This window comes from Artemia sp. Qi Xiang Cuo, chromosome 20 (assembly GCF_049724085.1).
Source record: "Artemia sp. Qi Xiang Cuo chromosome 20, ASM4972408v1, whole genome shotgun sequence".
Classification (NCBI taxonomy): Eukaryota; Metazoa; Arthropoda; class Branchiopoda; order Anostraca; family Artemiidae; genus Artemia; species Artemia sp. Qi Xiang Cuo.
In genome coordinates this window covers 49855224-49875009 of record NC_142813.1, presented here as the reverse complement: position 1 = coordinate 49875009, position 19786 = coordinate 49855224, and the positions used below count along the sequence as shown (strand labels likewise).

Genomic DNA, 19786 nt, shown 5'->3' with positions numbered 1-19786 from the left:
GCTGAGAAAGGGAATTGGTCATCCATATCGGCAAAGGCAAGAAAACTTGAAGCCCAAAAGTTGATTAAAGCGTTGGAAGACCACTTGTTCTGGGAGAAGAGAACCCTTGAAAAGTTCATTTGTTCTAGGCGGGGGGGGGATAATGTTGCATTAACCAAATAGCCTAGAAACCTGACAAGAGAGAAAACTTTAGTTTGCATTACAGAAAAAAAATAACCAACGCCATCTTGCCCTGCCTAGGAAAACCATAAAGTAAAATTATAAAACCATAAAATAAATTATAAAGTAAATCAAAAAAGTTAATTTTTAACTACAAAAATAACGTATCATCTGTGTTTGTTTTGTGTCTCTTTTTTATTTAGATTAAGCTGAAGATAAATTTTTCAATTTTTTTAAGGGTCTAAAAGTCACATTTGTGCGCAATAAAAGAAATAGAATATACTCTGCATGATAACGTTGCACTATAATAGATAATATGTATCTTATAACATACTAGATATATGCCTGCTTTGAGAAGTAATGCGTTGAAATCAACTTTATTTAGACCTTTAATTAATACACAACCCTTGATAAAAATCAGACCAAACTTGTTATTATTCGTTTTTAGTTTTTCTAGGTACCTCCATACTGTCACCTCCACGCCACGCTTCTACTGTCACAGTAGTAGCAGTAGTAGTAACAGTAGTAACATCAGTAGTAGTACCAGCAGTAGTAGCAGCAGCAGTAGTAGTAGTAGCAGCAGTAGCAACAGTAGTAGTTGCAGTAGCGGTAGTAGTAGTAATAACAGTAACAGCAGCAGTAGTAGTAGTATTAGCAGTATTAGTTAGTAGCAGTAGTAGTATCAATAGTAGTAGCAGTAGCGGCGGTAGTAGTAGATGCGGTAGTAATGGTAGTAGTAGAAGTAATAGTAGCAATAGTAGTAGTAGTAGTAGTAATAGTTGTGGTTGTCGTTGTAGTTGTAGTAGTAGTAGTAGTAGTAATAGTAGTAGTATGTAGTAGTAGTAGTAGTAGTAGTAGTAGTAGTAGTAGTAGTAGTAGTAGTAGTATTAGTAGTAGTAGTAGTTGAAGTAGCAGTAGTAGTAGCAGTAGTAGTAGTAGTAGTAGGAGTATGAACATAGTATCTTTTGGCTAGTTAAACATCCCCCTACACATGACCTGAAAGTTTTAGCCTAATACCTTCAGCCGTTCCTGAAATATTCCTGATACGTGCTTTTGATAATCTGCATGAAAAGTGTATTTTAATACATTCAACATCCCTCTCAACATTCTCTGGAAATTTTATCTGAATATCCTTTACTTTTTTGGAGACCCAGGATTAAACATGCCATTCTTTCCCAATAGCACAACCTATATGTAAACAATCGGCAACTTCCATAATTTACAGCCCTATTCCCAAATGCTGTGGGGGGTCATGCCATCCAAGGAGGCTTTCTTCTTTTATATTTCAATTATTTTAAACGAAATAGCTCTCCACAAATATTTATCGTTTGTGCTTAGGGGGAGGATAGCTGGAAAGAGCATGAGAGGGGGTTGTTCACCCTCCAATCACTTTAGACTCTTAAAAACTACACTATAACTTTCGAATACCAATCGAATGGGCCTTCGAAGTTCTTACAACAGATCTCTTCCATACGAAGTGACCTGGTGAAAAAAGTCAATAAAACGCTGAAGCCACGTCGCTCTTCACCTATGATGTAAGAAGCACACTTGAAATGCACTGTTTGAAGTAGTAGGACAGGACCATAATTAAACATTGAAGGGTCTTAATAGGACCTAAAAGGTCTTTACGTCATTAGGACGAGCATCATTACCAATTGGAAGAGCAATTAACTGCATCGCCAGCTGGTTGAAGCAAACACAAATGCACAAACTGCTCCTCCGCCCTGGCTTATCTAAACCTTAACTCGTTACCCCTCCCTTTAGCTTCAATTTTCTTTAAATCATTTCTTAAGACCTCTTCCCACCGTTTGGGGACGCCCCAAGTTTTGATTATCCCTTTTGACCCCTTATGGCCTTTTTGACCTTTTTGGTATTTATGACCAAAAAGCACAATCATTCGTTTGTAAAAAGGGGCCTGGCTATTTTAACCATTCTTTCATTATAGCCCTAGAAACTGGAACCAAATTTTTTTCACGGCTTACTGTTTGATATACGGTCAGTCAAATGAATGCCTAAGACTATATTTTTCCAATTCCTTTGGAAAATATTTAACGAAGCACCCACGCACCCCAGTCTTTCTAAGCACCCACGTTTCAGAGCCATTGTCAGGACTATGACTTCCAATATTCTAATCTCAGTTAACAAACTTATGGGTACGCCTGGTTATTAAGTTACGTAAGTTACGTCGCAATTTGTACACTGGCAACAAATTTTAATGAGGTTGGAAGTCGAAAAATCAGATATCTTAACAGCTTGGCCATTAATATTATATTATATTTTTGGCCTCTCTCCTAGGGCCGTCAACGTATGGACAGGAGTGGTGACGCCCCCCTCCCCAGCTTTTTCAGCCACTCGGTGAAAAACTGAGTCGGTAAAATTTCGGCGCGAAGCACGACGATTTTCTGACGCCGCCAGAATGTTTTACTCCGTTAAACAAAGACCAGGAAAATACTGACATGTCATCTATAGAAATCTCGGACTTAGTCGGTAAACGCAGCATTATTACCGACTCCTGTCGTGATTTTACGAATGGTACCAAAATTTTCTATTTGGTTAAATAAAGAGTATGAAGATACTGACATGACATATACTGAAATATCTATCTCGGTCGGTAAATGCAGTGGTTTTACCGGCTATTGCAGTGATCTTACGGTTGGTGCCACAGTTTTCCATTCGATTAAAGAACATGAAAATACAGATATGACATCAATGAAATTTCAATCTATTTTGGTAAATGTAGCGGTTTTACCGGCTCGTGTTGTGAATTTACGGACGGTGCCATAATTTTTCGATCGGTTAAATAAAGAACATGAAAATGCTGACATGATGTGCAGCACCATTTCAATCTCGGTCGGTAAATCTAGCAATTATACCAACTCGTCCCGTGGTTTTACAGACGGTGCCACTGTTCTCTATTCGGTTAAGTAAAGAACACGAAAATAATGATATGACGTCTACCAAAATCTCAATATTGGTCGGTTAATGCAAAATAAGATACCAGAGACATGGCTTTGGCATAGTTAAGTGAACTAGTACTGTTAACATCTTTACCAAAAATCGATTGTCCTATCGATCATGACCACGGACAGCGACCATTCCCACTTAAGGAGCATCAGAAACGTTATTCGCTTAACAAAGGTCCTAACCAACCATATCTTGCCACTTTTCTGGACCAGAAAAACTTTTAACGAGCAACGAACACCAAAAGAGAATGGACGCTGGCTTCCCATGCATGTTGTTTCCTACTGTACCAAAGCGCCAAAAGACAAATGATGCGTGAGTTAGAAATAGAGTGTGCTCCTGGAACAAGATGATGAGCTGAGGGACGGAGAACCCTGGTAAGATGAAAGAATATTTTGAAAGCGCTGCTCATCAGTCAGCAGTAATTGATATGGCAGTTTATAGCAAAATCGAGCACGACCTTTGAAAAGACTGAAAAGACTGTTGGATGAAAAGACTAAGGCCTTCAAAAGACAGCAAGAAAAGATATTAAATGAAAACCGATGAGGGGTTAAGGTTCTTATGGATATAGTAGAACACTAGGAAAACAACAGGTAGCTCTTCGTGGTGCGGCTGATGACAGCAATGTGAATTTTCGTCAAACTGTTAGCCTCGTTGCTCGCTGCGATCCATGTTTGTGTAACTGGTTGCAGGAAAGACCGATGAAAAGGAATACGGTGAACTACCTTAGTGTTGTTTTGCAAAACCAATTCACTGAGATACTGGGTAAGCAAATCAAGCGCACGATTGTAACTGATGTGAACAGTAGCGGTGCGTATTCAATTATCACAGATACCACTCCAGACTGTGCACACGAAGAAAGGATTGTGATTTATGTCAGGTACGCTGACTTCAATGGCACCATCCCGGGAGAGACTTTTAGCCATGATACCAGTTGAATAAAAAAAGTAAAGAAAGTGCCAACAAGACTCTAGAAGTTTTAGAAAGGGAAGGCACAAGCAAAGATACTCTTATGTTTCAGAGCTATGATCACGCAAGTAATATGTCTGGTGCCCACCAGAGTGTCCAGGAACACATGTCAACTAAAATTGGATGTAAAGTAAGCAACATTCAATTCATGGCTCATAGAGAAAATCTCATCTTGGAACACACGTGCAGCAACAGTCCCATAGTATGGTAAATGTTTACGATCTTACAAGAAATATACGTCTTTTTTATGGGTGGAATGAAAAGAATTATTGCTTATTCATGAGCACTGGAGAGGGCTGAATCAGTACTGAAGCTAAATAGTTTGTCAATGTCAAGATGGACGTCCAGATCAGAGAGTTTGACAGCACTGTGGAAGTTCTCCAAGAGCAAAAAGAACAAAATGAGGACAAAATAATAAAAAAAGCCAAAGTTCTGCACCGCCGCATAACCTGCTTTGACTTAATTCTGACGGTCATGTTCATGCGCCAGGTCATGTTCAAGACAAAGGTTGTTGCGGAAAAGTTGCAGGCTGAACACTTCGATCAGATGACTGCTAACGAAAAACTCAGAGTGACACGCAATATCTTAGATTCTCTCCTCGAAGACCCGGATCAGATAGAAAGGCAAATTGAGGCAGCAAAAGCAATAGCGGAAAAATTGGGTTGAATAGCCAATGACGAGTTCCAACTTAAACACCGTCTTACATGTCCGTCTGCAAGTTATACAGAGGCAATTGCTAATTCTGTAGCCAACCTGCTGGGTGACTGGAATTTGGCCTATTCTAAAGAGCTCTGCGGTATCCTTAGAGCCCTAGTGAACGGCTTGGATGATGCAATCTGCGACAACTCATCTTTTCTGCGGCAGCATACCAAAATCTACTGGGCAAAATGGATGACCTCTATGAAAGCCTTTTCGAACTCATGAAGATGTTTCCTGGAAAAGGCTTAGATCCCGCGGAACTAATATTAGAACAAAAGGCTTTCAAACGCATTTTGTTTAGGACTGAGGTTGAAAGCAACAAAGTCATAAATTGCACCATCTTTGACAGACTGTTCCGTGAAATTAATGCAGTGAAATAAATATTTCCAACTCTCTGGTCAGTTTACCAGTGGGTTGCGACAGTGGCACCAACTGTGGCCACAACAGAAATGATCTTTAGCAAAAAAATACATCGTTTACGCACAACGATGGAAGAAGTCCGTTTGGATCAAACACCACAAATTACTGAAAGTCTGGCTGCCTTCCAAACCAAGACGTTGGAATTTTTAACTGAATGTATATAGTTGTATTTTCTTCTTCTTTGGTTTAATCTGTGTATTTTAATTTAAATTTGCCAATTTTTCACTTCTGAGATCTTTTTGTATATAAATTATGTTATCACTTTTCTCCTATTATATTGCTCCATTCTTTATTAGGTCACCAAGTCGTTGTTCATACACTTTTTATGGAAAAAAGAACTAAGCAGCTATTTGCCCTCATATTATATAGTTCTTTAGGCTGAATTGCGATATTAGAAATGGACATTATGTTAATTAGTGGTGAAAACAGTCAGTATAAATGATCAGCCAGTCGGTAAAATCAATCAGTCACCCCCCCCTCCCCCCCCCAAAAAAGAAAAGTGTTGGGTAATAACACCCCTGGTTCCTCCTATATTTTTTGTCCTCCCCCCCCTCCCCTAGATTTTGAAAAACACCTTTTATGGTATTTACATTGAAAAAACCCTTATTTGGAGTTTTCATTGGAAAAATCCTCCCCACCCCAGATTCTGAATAACACAATTTGCCCACTCTCTGCATTTTCATAAATTGGCACCATTGTAGTTGCATTCAGAATAGTGACAGCGAGAATAGACAAATATTTACTTACAAGCATGTTTAATGCTTACTTCGACTTGCCTCACTTACAGTATTTCCAGTATTTTTTCAAACAATCTATAAGACATTGGTTATTTTGGGTAAAAAAAAAAATCGGTAAATCGCTCTCAAGTTGACTCAAAATATCCGGATTTTTTCGGAGATTGATTGGGATTTCGGAAGATCTCCGGAAGATGTGGTAGAAGTGAAACTACCCAGAGATTGAATTTAAAGCTAACCTGATAAATTTCTATCCAAACAGGGCCAGTGGGCATAATTGAAGAAGGCCGTAGATGTAACCATAGATACGCATTTCGGACATCTGACTGAGAAGCTTTTTCAGAAAACTTAAACTTTAGTATTCCTCTGAGTGACTTGGACGCTGAAAAAAGAACAAAAAATTAATCTAATTCTAAACGTAATTAGTTCTTTTTTATTAATCAGAACATTTATTACAACAAAATACAATAAATACACTGAAAGAAACAGGGGAAAAACAAAATAGTCATACAATTACAATACACAGAAATATATTTCTTTACTATGTTGTATAGGCTGTTAAGTTCGTTTCAAGTTCTAAATCTACTGTTTACGTCCAACTGAAAGCAGCTTAATATTTATTCTTTTAATAAATTCCGTGAAGTCTGTTAAACAAGCAACGGATAAAATTCAAAAACTAAACTTTTTCCTTACTTCTATTTTAATGTAGCCTATTTCTATTTGTCACCTGTTAGGTGACAATATCACCTTGTTAATGTCATAACACCTTGTCATGTCATGCCTTGTCGTGTCATGTCTTGTTAATGTCATGTCACCTTGTTAATGTCACCATTGTATTAATGTCACCTTGTGAAAAATATGTCGAAGCTTTGATTGTGTTGTGTGTATGTATGTCGAGGACATTCTTAAATGTATTTTGAATGAACTTTGTGAAAAAGAAAAAAAAGAGACACATCACTACTACCCATGCAAAAAAGTCATTTTTGTTCAAGAGAAGGGGGTGAAACCTCCAGCCCAAGGCTTTCAACCACGATGTTTCCGATGAAAAATTTTCTATTTTGATCTGTTACCAATTTACTTTTATTCCTTTCAAGTTATTTTTTCAGATATTTCAAAGAAATATCTGAATCCGCTTTGCAATAAACTTTACTATCAAGTAAACATGTATAATGATTATAATTCTTGAATGCTCTTTAAATGAAAAAATAAAAACTCACTACACACTTTTTCAAGACACGCTTTTGAACTTTCGGTTGTTCTGGGCTCTGGTGCGCTTTTTATTAGGCTGAAGCTACTGCTGTAACCATGGCAAAATTTGAAGGCAAAAATATTTCTTTTTTTTATCCAATTCTTTTTTTACAGTTGTCTTGCAACGCCAAGACCTAAAAAAGGGATTGCTCAGATGTGCTTCTGAAAGGCTTTTTTTTTTCAAAGATGCCTTATTTTTCTGATTTTAATCACAATTTTACTTCCTCAGATGAATGAAAAAATGTTTTGATAATCATTAATTAGCATGGTTATATTTCAATAGGTCACTGGCCTGGCCTGATTGAACGAATACAAGATTGGAAAGAGTTAACATCAATGACTGTAAAAATATTACTACTACTACTACTAGTAACAACTCACCGAAGCACCAAGCCACCTGAGGCCAACACATCTATGCATGCTCCTCCTCCATCCCAATCTATTCAAAGCCTCCCTCTTTACACCTTCCCAGGAAGTTCACATTTCCTTTAAATCTTTCCTTATGGCATCCTCCATGCCAAAGGACGACCACCAGCTTTCCGTTTAGCCTTAGACGGTTGGCGAAAAAGGACAATCTTCGACAATCTGTCATCCTTCATCCGCAGAATGTGCCCTAGCCATCTCACACTTCCTTTCATTATAGCCCTAGAAAGCGAGATTGAACAACATTTTTCAAACAACCTACTGAATGAAATACGGTCAGTCAGCCAGGTACCCAGAACAATCCATAGGCAATTTCTCTGGAAAACACCTAGCAAATCTTCTTTCGCTTTTTGGAGCGCCCATGCTTCAAAGCCATATTTTACCACTGTCATCACTGTAGCTTCCAATATTTTAATCTTGGTTTGCAGATTAATCTCCCTGTCCTTCCAAACTTTTTTTTAACTGTAAAAAAAAAAACCTTGAGCAATACTACCAAGGTAAGTGAAGCTGCCCACCTGATCAATCTTTTCCTTACCCAATGTCACCTTTTTATCTTCACTTATTACTAGCCTCAGTGACTTAGTCTTCTTAACATTAATTTTCAAACCTATTTCTAGCACCCTGAACTCGCAAAACCTCTTAAAATTCATTTATTTTGCTCACACTTTCATCTAGGATGCTTAAATCATCAGCATAATCTAAGTCCATGAGACTTTTCCCTCCCCATTTGATTCTGTGGTCTCCCATTGACTTTCCTATGCTCCTTCATTTTTTAATCTTTTTAGTATTGTCGCTAATTCTACCTCACAAAACAAATCTTCCTTCACATCCAAGGTATCACAAACTTTTTCATTTTCCTCTATATCTTTTCCTGTAACTCTATCTCAGCTTAGAACATTCTCAAAATGTTCTAGCCATCTCTCTTTAACTCTTTCCTTATCACTAATTGTGGCCCCGTTCCTATCTTTAACTGGGTCAAGTTCGGATTGACTACTCCCTCTCAGTTTATTATCATGCCAGTACAATATTTTACTATTATGCCGTCTAGCCGCATCCTCCAGATCCTTGGCAATTTTATCCATTGCCTCCACTTCACACCTCCTTAGTTCATATTTTAATTCTTTCTCCACTTTCTTTACATTCCTTTTGTGTTCATATGATCTATCACTCAGAAAATTCTTTTTCAAGTCTGTTCTCCTCTCTATTAAAGCCTTTTCACTAATATTCCTAGCTGCAGTCCTATCTTTCTTTCCTAAAACACCATCAGCAACTTCACGAATCGTTTTTCTAAAATTATTCCATTCATCTTCCACACCGTCAAATTTTAAACTCTCTACTTTAGTATTCAGTTGTTCCTGGGAAGATTCTCTTAAATTCTCATCCTGGAGTCTACCAACATCATAACTTCCCGAGAGGTAGTTACCCTTCCGAAGTAGCAGCGTTAAATTAACCCTAGACACTAGTAGATGGTGATGTTTACTTTTAACATCAATAACAGCACTCCTATATACCCTAGTATCTTGTAATACCCTAGTATACCCTATCCTATATACCCTAGTATCTAGTATCATGTGAATACCATGTTAACTTATGGGCCATTTTGTGACCCACACCGTACTGGTTATAACTAGATTATTATACCTACAAAATTGCAAAAGTCTGTAGCCATTACGGTTTTTTTCCCCACGCCAAATTTACCTAGGCTAGGATACCATCAATCCCTATTTTTACCGACCTGGACGTTAAAATCACCGAGTAAAAACACCACATTTCTACCTGGAACCCTGTCTGTTTGCTCCTTTAACTGTAAGTAAAATTCGTCTCAGTCACTAGCATCTCCGTCAGGTTCTACATGGACATATACAATAATACAGGTAAAAATATAATACTTTAAACACAGGACTTGTGTTAATTTCCAGTTTGGATCAACTGAAATGTAGATACCCAGAGCTAGCACTTTAGTGCTGGTTGAGTAAATAGCTGTATGTTTGCTATGTACTTTTTTTTATTTGCTTTTCCCCGACCCCTTCTTATGAAAGAAACATTGGAGCTGTAAAAACATTGAGGGGGCTCACTTGATTGGAAATTGATCATTTTTGTTGGCCTTTTCAAGAATCGAAAGTGATTAGAGGGCCGTGCCCTCCTTTAGACCCCCCCCCCCAAAAAAAAAACATTTAAAATATAGACATAACAGATGACGCTCTGGTCTTCAGAAAATTTAGGGATTGGCAACGTTTTTTCTGTTTGTGATAGTTTACGTTGGTTTTAAGTTTAACTTGATTCTTCGTTTTAACTGTCTGTTCTAGGATTTAGTAAATAAATAAAAAAAAAATCAGCTGAAATTAAAGACCAACACTAAAACACAAAAATGAACAGAAATTATTCCGTATGTGAGGCGGTTCGCCCCCCTCAGAGGGGAAATCTGAGGAGAGATATCCCCTCCAATGTCCCTCGCTCGTCACGCTGAAGAAACTTAAATAAGCTTCTTATTCTAATTAAAAGACCCTTGTGTTTCAGGAATCGTTCTTAAAGCATTGGGACAAAATTTCAAAATTAAGCGTAAAGAGGAAAATATTGAGAAGAGGGCATTCCCCTCAATTACGGAATGATTTCCATTCATTACAAGTAATTCACCTCATTACTTTAGGTTGAAAACAAAACTTTTTTTTATTTAATTTCTAATCATTCTTCAAATAAGCCAGAACATCCACCCCCATTCTCCACAGAAAATTCTTCCCCGCAAAAAATTACATGGAATGTTCTTCCCACACAAAATACCACCTTCCAGAGAATTCTCCCCTGGGCAATTCCATCCTCACTAAAAATTTTCTCATGAAAATTTCTTCCACAAAAATTCTCCTTAGACTGCTTTCATTTGCGAAAAAAAAAATAATTATCTTTTTCAAATCATGCCGGAAATCCCCCCCATGGAGTTCGACAATTTCCCGAATGGAGAATTTATTCCGTGGAAATCCCCCCCCAAGGAAAAATCCCCCGAAAAATTATAAACCCACTAAAAATTTCTCTCGGAACATCTCCACATGTAAAACTGAGTCGTCAAATAGAAAGTTAGACAAATAAGTCATTTCGCTTAGGGATTCTGGCAAATCCCCCCGCGTATAGTTTTCCTTGGAAATTTCAACCCGAAACTTTCCTCTCCACGAAAAATTCACCCGTGGAAGTCGTTCCCTACAGAAAATTCACCCTCCCGACAAATGTCTGAATACATCAGAGGCAATGCTACAGCGTTGTCTATAGTAAGGCCATACGGCTCCAATGCTTTAGTATTTATAATTAAAAAAAAAAATCTGAAAAATAAGTTCTTCAAAGAAAAGTAAAGGCCATTTTAAACTTAAGCTCAGCAGATACAAATGCCTATTGTTTTTTTTTCTCTGAGAAAAAAATGAATAATAAATAAATAAAAACATTGGAGCCGTATGGCCTTTACTATAAGCAATACTATAGCGTTGCCTCTGTTTTCTTTATTTATCTTTTTTCCCAGAGGCACTTCATATGGAAGGGGTCGTCGTATAAACTTCAAAGGGGGCTCAATCGAATGGAAATCGAGAGTTCTGATGCCCTTTTTAAGGGCCAAAAGTGATTGGAAGACAACTAACACCCCTTCCACGCCCACCATTTCCCAAAACACATCCCAATCAAAATTTTGAGATAGCCATTTTGTTCTACGTAGTTGATTTCCACATAAAAATTATATTTTTGAGGAGGACACTTCCCCCACAGCCCTCAGGGCACGGGTTGTAAGCTATTCCCTGGGGGCATATAAGGTTTCTTATGGAAAGCTTTGTCGTAGAAACTTCAAAAAGGACTCATTCGATTGGAAATTCAAAGGGCTAGTGCCCCTTTTTAATAATCGAAAGTGACTGGAGGACAACTAACGCCCCTCTCATGCCCACCTTTTCCCCAAACACACCCAATCAAAATTTTGAGATAGCCATTTTGTTCAACATAGTTGAAAATTCTGGAAAGGTCTCTGAGGATGACACTCCCCCCACCCCCACAGCCCGTAGGGGAAGGGCTGTAAGTTATGCCCTGGGGGTATGTAAGGTTTTTTATAGAAAGCGTTGTCATAGAAACTTCAAAAAGGGCTCATTGGATTTGAAATTTAAATGGCTAGTGCCCTTATGAATAGTCGAATGTGATTAGAAGGCAACTAACACCCCGTCCACGCCCACCATTTCCCCAAAAACATCCAATCAAAATTTTGAGATAGCCATTTTGTTTAACGTAGTTTAAAGTTCTAGAAATTATATCGTTGAGCAGGACATTCCCCCCTCCCCCCACAGTCTTCAGGGTAAGGGTTGTAAGTTATGCCCTGGGGACATATATGGTTCTTATGGAAGAAATGCTCGTAAACACTTCAGAGAGGGCTCATTTGATTGGAAATCAAAAGTTCTAGCTCACTTTTTAAGAGTCAAGAGATTTAAGGGCAACTAGAGCCCCCCCCCTCCCAATGCCCTTTTTTCCTCAAACCCATCCACTATAACTTTTGAGATAGCCAGTTTTTTGGAAATTGTTCAAAAATTAGATAACAAAAACTCCGGTGTCAACACAACCCCCCAGGGACCGAAGGTACGCGTTGTAAGTGTTGTCATGGGGGCGTATATGGTTCTCATGAAAGGTAGTAGGTTATAGACTTTTACAGTGAGAGACGGAGGCGATACCCAAACTTTTGTTTGTAGTGATTTTTGATCGTTTCAAGCTTGATTTGCATATTAAATTTAAGTTTCACTCGTTTTAAGATTTATTTATTATTTTACATTAATATCTATTTTATGTTTTTTTTCATTGATTGTTTATTTAATTTCTGTTCGTTTTAAGTTTCATTTATACTTAAATAGCAAAATATTTTTTTTTGTTTTAAGCTTGATTTTCATATTCAATCTAAGCATTACTCGCTTTAATATTCATTTTGTTCATTTATATTATTACTTTTTGTATGTTTTTTGCTATGATTGTTTACTTTTTTTCTGTTCGTTTTGGGTTTTTTGGATTTAACGAGCCCCCACCCGACCTTCTAGGAAAAATGTTTTAATACGATCATCCCTAAAAAAAAATAACACACATCCGTGATCTTTTTTCTGGTAAAAAAAACTCCATATTTTTGCAGACGCTTGAAACTTCTACATTAGAGTTCTCTAATATACTGAGTCTGATGGCTTGATTTTCATTAAGATTCTTTGATATTTTGGGGCTTTTTCCCTCCGTTTTTGAAAATCAGGTAAATTTTCTGAGACTCGTAGCTTTTGATGGGTAGCATTAAACTTAAAGAATTTTTATATTTGGAAGCAGCAAAAAAGCCAATTCGTTTGATGTGTCTATTGCTATCAAAATTCTGTTTTTTAGAGTTTTGTTTACTATTGGGCCGAGTTGCTTCTTACTTACAGTTCTTAACAACGAACTGTTTGATTATTCATTTTAATTTCTGTTCGTTTTGGAATTCATTTAGTCATTGATATTTATATGGCTCATTTTATTATGGCTCATTATGGTTTTAATATGGCTCATTGCTTTTATTTTCTGTTTTGGAACACATTATTTTAATTAATCATGAAGAAAAATACTGTTTTGCGCAATCTAGAATTTATTTTGCTTGTCGGGACCCATGATTTCCAACTGCTCCAAGTATCGCAATTTTCTTGAATTTATTCTTTAAGGAAGACTTTTGACCTTCAAAAGAGCAAAATAATAAAAAAAAATAGCAATGTTCACATCGGAAGTTACAAAATTTGCTGGTTTTATTTGCAAATTTTTCGTTGACAAACCGTTCACCTTTGCAACATTTATGATGATGCAGCATTAACATCATATGTCACACATGATGCTAATCCAGCATCGGATGTGGTTATTTACAATCATTCGTTGGTTTTTACAGAATATGAGTCGAAAGAAGGGAGTTCTAAAACTTGTCAGTTCTTACAAAACACCAGTTGTACCCCTCATAACAGGTGGTTGCTATAAACATAATATTGAGCAAAAGTAAATACAAAGCACAGCATTTGTATAACATAAGTTACTAAGTCCAAAAGCATTCTGAGATTCGCTTCAGCTCATTCCATCCTCATCCTCCTTGATTTGTCCTGATACACTCTCCCTCCTTTTAAAGAAGTTCCTTGAACCCTTTTTAATTCATGACTTATAACACAAACAGTCAGAAGCTTCGAACTAGAGTCCTGCCCAGTAATTTTGATGAAGCATCATAGGAACTCTTAAGACAGAAATTATATCCTCATCCCCCTTGATTTGTCCTTATACAGTTCCTTTTAAAGAAGTTCCTTGAGCCCTCCCTAATTCATGAATTATAACGCAAAGAGTCAGATGCTACGAACTAGAGTCCTACCCAGTTATTTTGAGGATGCAGTACAGGAACTGTTAACACAGGAATTCCATCCTCACCCCCCCCCCCCTGATTTGTCCTGATACACTCTCCCTCCTTTAAAAGAAGTTCCTTGAACCCTACCTTAATTCATAACTTATAACCCAAACAGTCAGAAGCTTCGAACTAGAGTCCTACCAAGTTATTTTGGGGATGCAGTATAGGAACTCTTAACGCAGAAATTATATCCTCATCCCCTTTGATTTGTCTTGATACACTCTCCCTCTTTTTTAAGAAGTTCCTTGATTACTTTCTAATTCATGAATTATAACGCAAAGAGTCAGAAGCTACGAACTAGATTCATGCCCAGTTATTTCGACGATGCAGCACAGGAACTCTTAACGCAAAAACCCTATCCTCACCCCCCTTGATTTGTCCTGATATATTCTCCCTCCTTTAAAGAAGTTCCTTGAACCCTTCGTAATTCATGAATTATAACGCAAAGAGTCAGAAGCGACGAACTAGAGTCTTACCCAGTTATTTTGACGATGCAGCACAGGAACTCTTAACGCAGAAACCCTATCCTCATCCCCCTTGATTTGTCCTGATACACTCTCCCTTTTTTTAAAGAAGTTCCTTGATTCCTCCTTAATTCATGACTTATAACGCAAAGAGTCAGAAGCTTCGAACTAGAGTCCTACTAAGTTATTTTGAGGATGCAGTATAGGAACTCTTAACGCAGCAATTCTATCTTCATCCCCTTTGATTTGTCCTGATACACTCTCCCTCTTTTTAAAGAGGTTCCTTTGTACCGTGAGTAATATGTGATATATTTAAAATACAAAAAAATAAAATTCTTTCCTTCTAAGGATGCTTCCGATATAAATGCCTCGCAGCATTTCCAGTTTGTAAACATAATGACAAAGTAGCGGGCCCTCCACATGAGTTGGGCCAATCGTGAAATAGCTTTTAGAGCGCAGAATCTAGACTTGTGTGATATAGTGAAGAAAAGTGTTTTTCGTGTCAATTATTGATTGTCTCTATTGTCATTATTAGGGGCATTATGATTACAGACATTATGTTCCTACCATTCTGCGAGCAATTATGAAATTATTATTCTAATTGAAGTGAAGCCTTGCTCATATACATACATTGTTGTACACCTGAAATGTAAGTTTCAATAAATCCATTACTTTTCTATTTGCGTTTGTTCTTATTATATGCCTGTATCTCATCGCATAGTAGATAACTAGTTCAATTGTACTCCATAAGCAGCGCTCCCGTGGAATCTGATAACCCTACAAAGAATGATTACGCTCCTGGATTGACGGCTCCCCTAATTAATCACCTCAGAAGGAAATTCAAATTTATTATTTAAACTATTTTATTTTCTCCCATAGGGAGTGGCGCGGTCATTTTTCTACCCCTTCATCATACTCAATCCTTTTCCCCTATTACGAGTGGCGCAATCTTTAGTGGCACAAGTTTATATCAACTCAGCGGCTCAAGGTAAAACCTAAGCGGCACAAGTGGAGCAATTCGATAACGGCGCAGTTGGCACGCTCCTTAATAATACAGCCTAAATCCTCATTGGCACAAATGACACGGTCACAAGTGGTACAGGGCCGACAACCATGAAATTCACGAACGAATACAATTCCCCCGGCAGAACTGGCGCAGTCGGTAGGTACCACAGAAAATAAGCGGTACAAGTGGCGGTACATGAATCGAATTAAGCAAAATTCCCCGGCAGACCTTGAACCCTTTCTAATTCATGAATTATAACGCAAAGAGTCAGAAGCTACGAACTAGAGTCCTGCCCAGTTATTTCGACGATGGAGCACAGGAACTCTTAACGCAGAAACCCTATCCTCATCCCCCTTGATTTGTCCTGATACACTCTCCCTTCTTTTAAAAAAGTTCCTTGATTCCTCCCTAATTCATGACTTATAACGCAAAGAGTCAGAAGCTTCATACTAGAGTCTACCCAGTTATTTCGACGATGCAGCACAGGAACTCTTAACGCAGAAACCCTATCCTCATCCCCCTTGATTTGTCCTGATACACTCTCCCTTCTTTCAAAGAAGTTCCTTGAACCCTTCCTAATTCATGAATTATAACACAAAGAGTCAGAAGCTACGAACTAGAGTCCTACCCAGTTATTTTGACGATGCAGCACAGGAACTCTTAACGCAGAAACCCTATCCTCATCCCCCTTGATTTGTCCTGATCTACCCTTCCTCCTTCTAAAGAATTTTCTTGAACCTTTCCTAATTCATGAATTATAACGCAAAGAGTCAGAAGCTACGAAGTAGAGTCCTACCCAGTTATTTTGACGATGCAGCACAGGAACTCTTAACGCAGAAATTCCATCCTCACCCCCTTCATTTGTCTTGATACACTCTCCCTCCTTTTAAAGAAGTTCCTTGATTCCTCCCTAATTCATGACTTATAACGCAAAGAGTCAGAAGCTTCGAACTAGAGTCCTACCCAGTTATTTTGAGGATGCAGTACAGGAACTGTTAACGCAGAAATTCCATCCTCACCGCCTGATACAGCATCCCTGCTTTTAAAGAAATTCCTTGAACCCTCTTTAATTCATGACTTACAACATAAAGAGTCAGAAGCTTCAAACTAGAGTCCTACCCAGTTATTTTAAAGATGCAGCACAGGAACTCTTAACACAGAAATTATATCCTCATCCACCTTGATTTGTCCTAATACACTCTCCCTCCTTTTTAAGAAGTTCCTTGAGCCCTCCCTAACTCATGAATTATAACGCAAAGAGTCAGAAGCTTCAAACTAGAGTCTACCCAGTTATTTTGACGATGCAGCACAGGAACTCTTAACGAAGAAATCCTATCCTCATCCCCCTTGATTTGTCCTGATATACTCTTTCTCCTTCTAAATAAGTTTTTTGAACCCTTCCTAATTCTTGAATTATAACGCAAAGAGTCAGAAGCTTCGAACTAGAGTCCTACCCAGTTATTTTGAGGATGCAGTACAGGAACTGTTAACGCAGAAATTCCATCCTCACCGCCTGATACACCCTTCCTCCTTTTAAAGAAATTCCTTGAACCCTCTTTAATTCATGACTTATAACGCAAAGAGTCAGAAGTTTCAAACTAGAGTCCTACCCAGTTATTTTGAGGATGCAGCACAGGAACTCTTAACGCAGAAATTATATCCTCATCCACCTTGATTTGTCCTAATACACTCTCCCTTCTTTTTAAGAAGTTCCTTGAGCCCTCCCTAATTCATGAATTATAACGCAAAGAGTCAGAAGCTTCGAACTAGAGTCTACCCAGTTATTTTGACGATGCAGCGCAGGAACTCTTAACGCAGAAACCCTATCCTCATCCCCCTTGATTTGTCCTGATACACTCTCCCTTCTTTCAAAGAAGTTCATTGAACCCTTCCTAATTCATGAATTATAACGCAAAGAGTCAGAAGCTACGAACTAGAGTCCAACCCAGTTATTTTGACGATGCAGTACAGAAACGCACACGATGCTTCACAGTGTGATCCTTGGAGATTATACTCTCTAACTCCGAAGTTCAGGGAAGAGGCTGTATTTGGGGACGGAAATGAACCAAGAAGTTCCTTTATATTACAGTAATTCTTATCAAAATTTATTTGACATATTTATTTGGTAATTATTTTTAATAATTAGTTAGGAAATTTTTAAAAAGATGCTGGATGCAGTGAAGATGTTATTTGTAGAATAGCCAAAAACATGGTCTCTTGTCGCAGTTGAAAAGACAAGTTTGGAAGAACAGGAAGATAAGCCTGCAAACTAAGATTAGAATAATTGAAGTCATTATCATTACAGTGGTCAAGTGTGTCTCTGCAACGAGGGCAGTTTCAAAGGCTGAGAAAGGCTTGTTAAATATTTCCTATTGAAATTCTGTAACAGAAAGTTTGGGTACTCGTGTGACAGATCCTACATCATTCTGTAAGTAATATAAAATTGTGGTTTGATCCCAGTTTCTAAGACTATAATGAACGAAAGATGATTAGGCCACTTTTTGCAGAAGAAGGATGGCAGATTGCCAAAGATTTTGCATTTTGCCAGGGGCCAAGCAAAAAGTGGCCAAACAAAAAGCTAAAAGCTAAACAAAGTGGCCATATCAGGGGCCAAACAAAAAGTCAGTTGTCCCTGAATGGTACTGGAGGTCACAAGAAAGGATTTAAAGGAAATTACAACTGCATTAAAGGGGTTAAGAGTGAAGCTTTCTATAGACTGGGTGAAGGAAAAGCATACCCAGTCGTGTTGGCATCAAATGACTTGCACTGGATTGAGTTGCTAGTAGTGGTAGAAAATGTATCGTAGATAATATTAGCATTAATATATAAGGAATTGGAGGGAATAGGCCCAAGATTGCTTGTTCAGTAAGTCACACGTCTAAGGACAGCTACATTGTTGATATTTTGACTTACGAATTCGGGTGTTTTGAGCTAGACTTTTTGGGAGTTTTGAAAACTCAGCTCCTAAGGGCAGCAAATTACATGTTGTATAGAATTCGCTTTAGTTTGCCCAGTTCGCCCTTTCGATCAGGTTGGTGCAAATGGGATTGATGGTATCCAAGATTAGGTGGATTTAGTCTAGAAAGGAGAAGAAATGAGTTTAAGGGCTAGAAAGTTGCAACAAAGCTTTAAGCCTGTTAAAGAGAAATGGAATTTTTATATAAGAAAAAAGTTACTGAATGATAGATAATACGAGCGCAAAAGGGAAGTAAAGACGGTACTAAAGCAAGAACGGAGGAGATGTGAAATGGAGGCTATGATTAAAATTCTTGAGGATATTTTAGATACAGCCGGAAAGCATATTGGTAAGATATTGTGATATGGCATATTAAGAATGCTGATAAAAACTAGTCAGTCCAGAGTTAAGGGACTCTTCGTCCCAGCACCAATGACCAGTCCAAGGACTAGTCAGTGCCAGTTATAAATGAGAACGGGAGATACTGTTGAGGAGAGATCGGCTGAACCTTCTGAGAGTGAGTTAAACCGTGATAAAGTTGTAGAATGATATGAAAAATAGTAAAATAAATTCTGATACTTTATAAATAAAGGAAGATCTATTTTATAACAAGAATTTAAAGATAATATCAAAGGCATTAAAAAAAATTAGGTTGCAGATGCTGATAGTATGGTAGCTGACCTATTAGAATATGTTGGTTACGAAGTTAGAAGTAAAATACTGAAAATTTTAAGTATGGTTTTGATAAAGGAGATGTAACAATTGATTTGAGGATATTTTCAATTAGCCCGCTTAAGAAGAAAGTTGACAAGAGTAGAAGCAGTAATTATAGAGGGGTCACTCTGACTTTAATGGGATTTATTCAAGAGGTATGGTACACCAGATAAATATCCTAAAGTGATTCGTTTCATGTACGATAATAGTGTTGCTGCGGATAACATAACAGGCGACACTAATAGTTGGTTTGTTGCGGAATCAGGAGTCAAATAAGGTTGGGTTTGAACCTTGTTTTTATGGTTTAGTTTAATCGGTTTTGTCATAAGGAAGACGTTAAAGGCTTTGGATAATGATGGTATCAAATTGTAAGATAAAACTGATGAAATTTGTTAGCTTTAAATTTTTGATCTTATGCCATGCTGCGGGGGTGACCGGACCATTTTGAGGATTGAAAGGATGACCGGTAGCCTTCCAATGACCTTATACCATTAAATTAAAGAGAGAAAATACAGGTTTTTTCCAATTAAAAGTAAGGTATAACATTAAAACTTAAAACGAACAGAAATTATTACGTATGTGAAGAGGGCTGCCTCCTCCTCAACACCTCACTCTTTACGCTTAAGTTTTTTAGTATTTTTA

The 19786-nt window shown here is 37.8% G+C and overlaps 1 protein-coding gene across 2 annotated transcripts in view; it reads right to left on the bottom strand.

The window, feature by feature from the left end:
* The window catches only part of myo (growth/differentiation factor myoglianin), a 112111-nt gene that overhangs the window by 68619 nt on the left and 23706 nt on the right, over nucleotides 1-19786 (bottom strand). For both annotated transcript variants that reach the window (XM_089106475.1, XM_089106476.1), the window contains exon 2: nucleotides 6182-6324. In XM_089106475.1, coding sequence (XP_088962601.1) covers nucleotides 6182-6324 — 143 coding nt within the window. The remainder of the gene's footprint in view (nucleotides 1-6181; nucleotides 6325-19786) is intronic.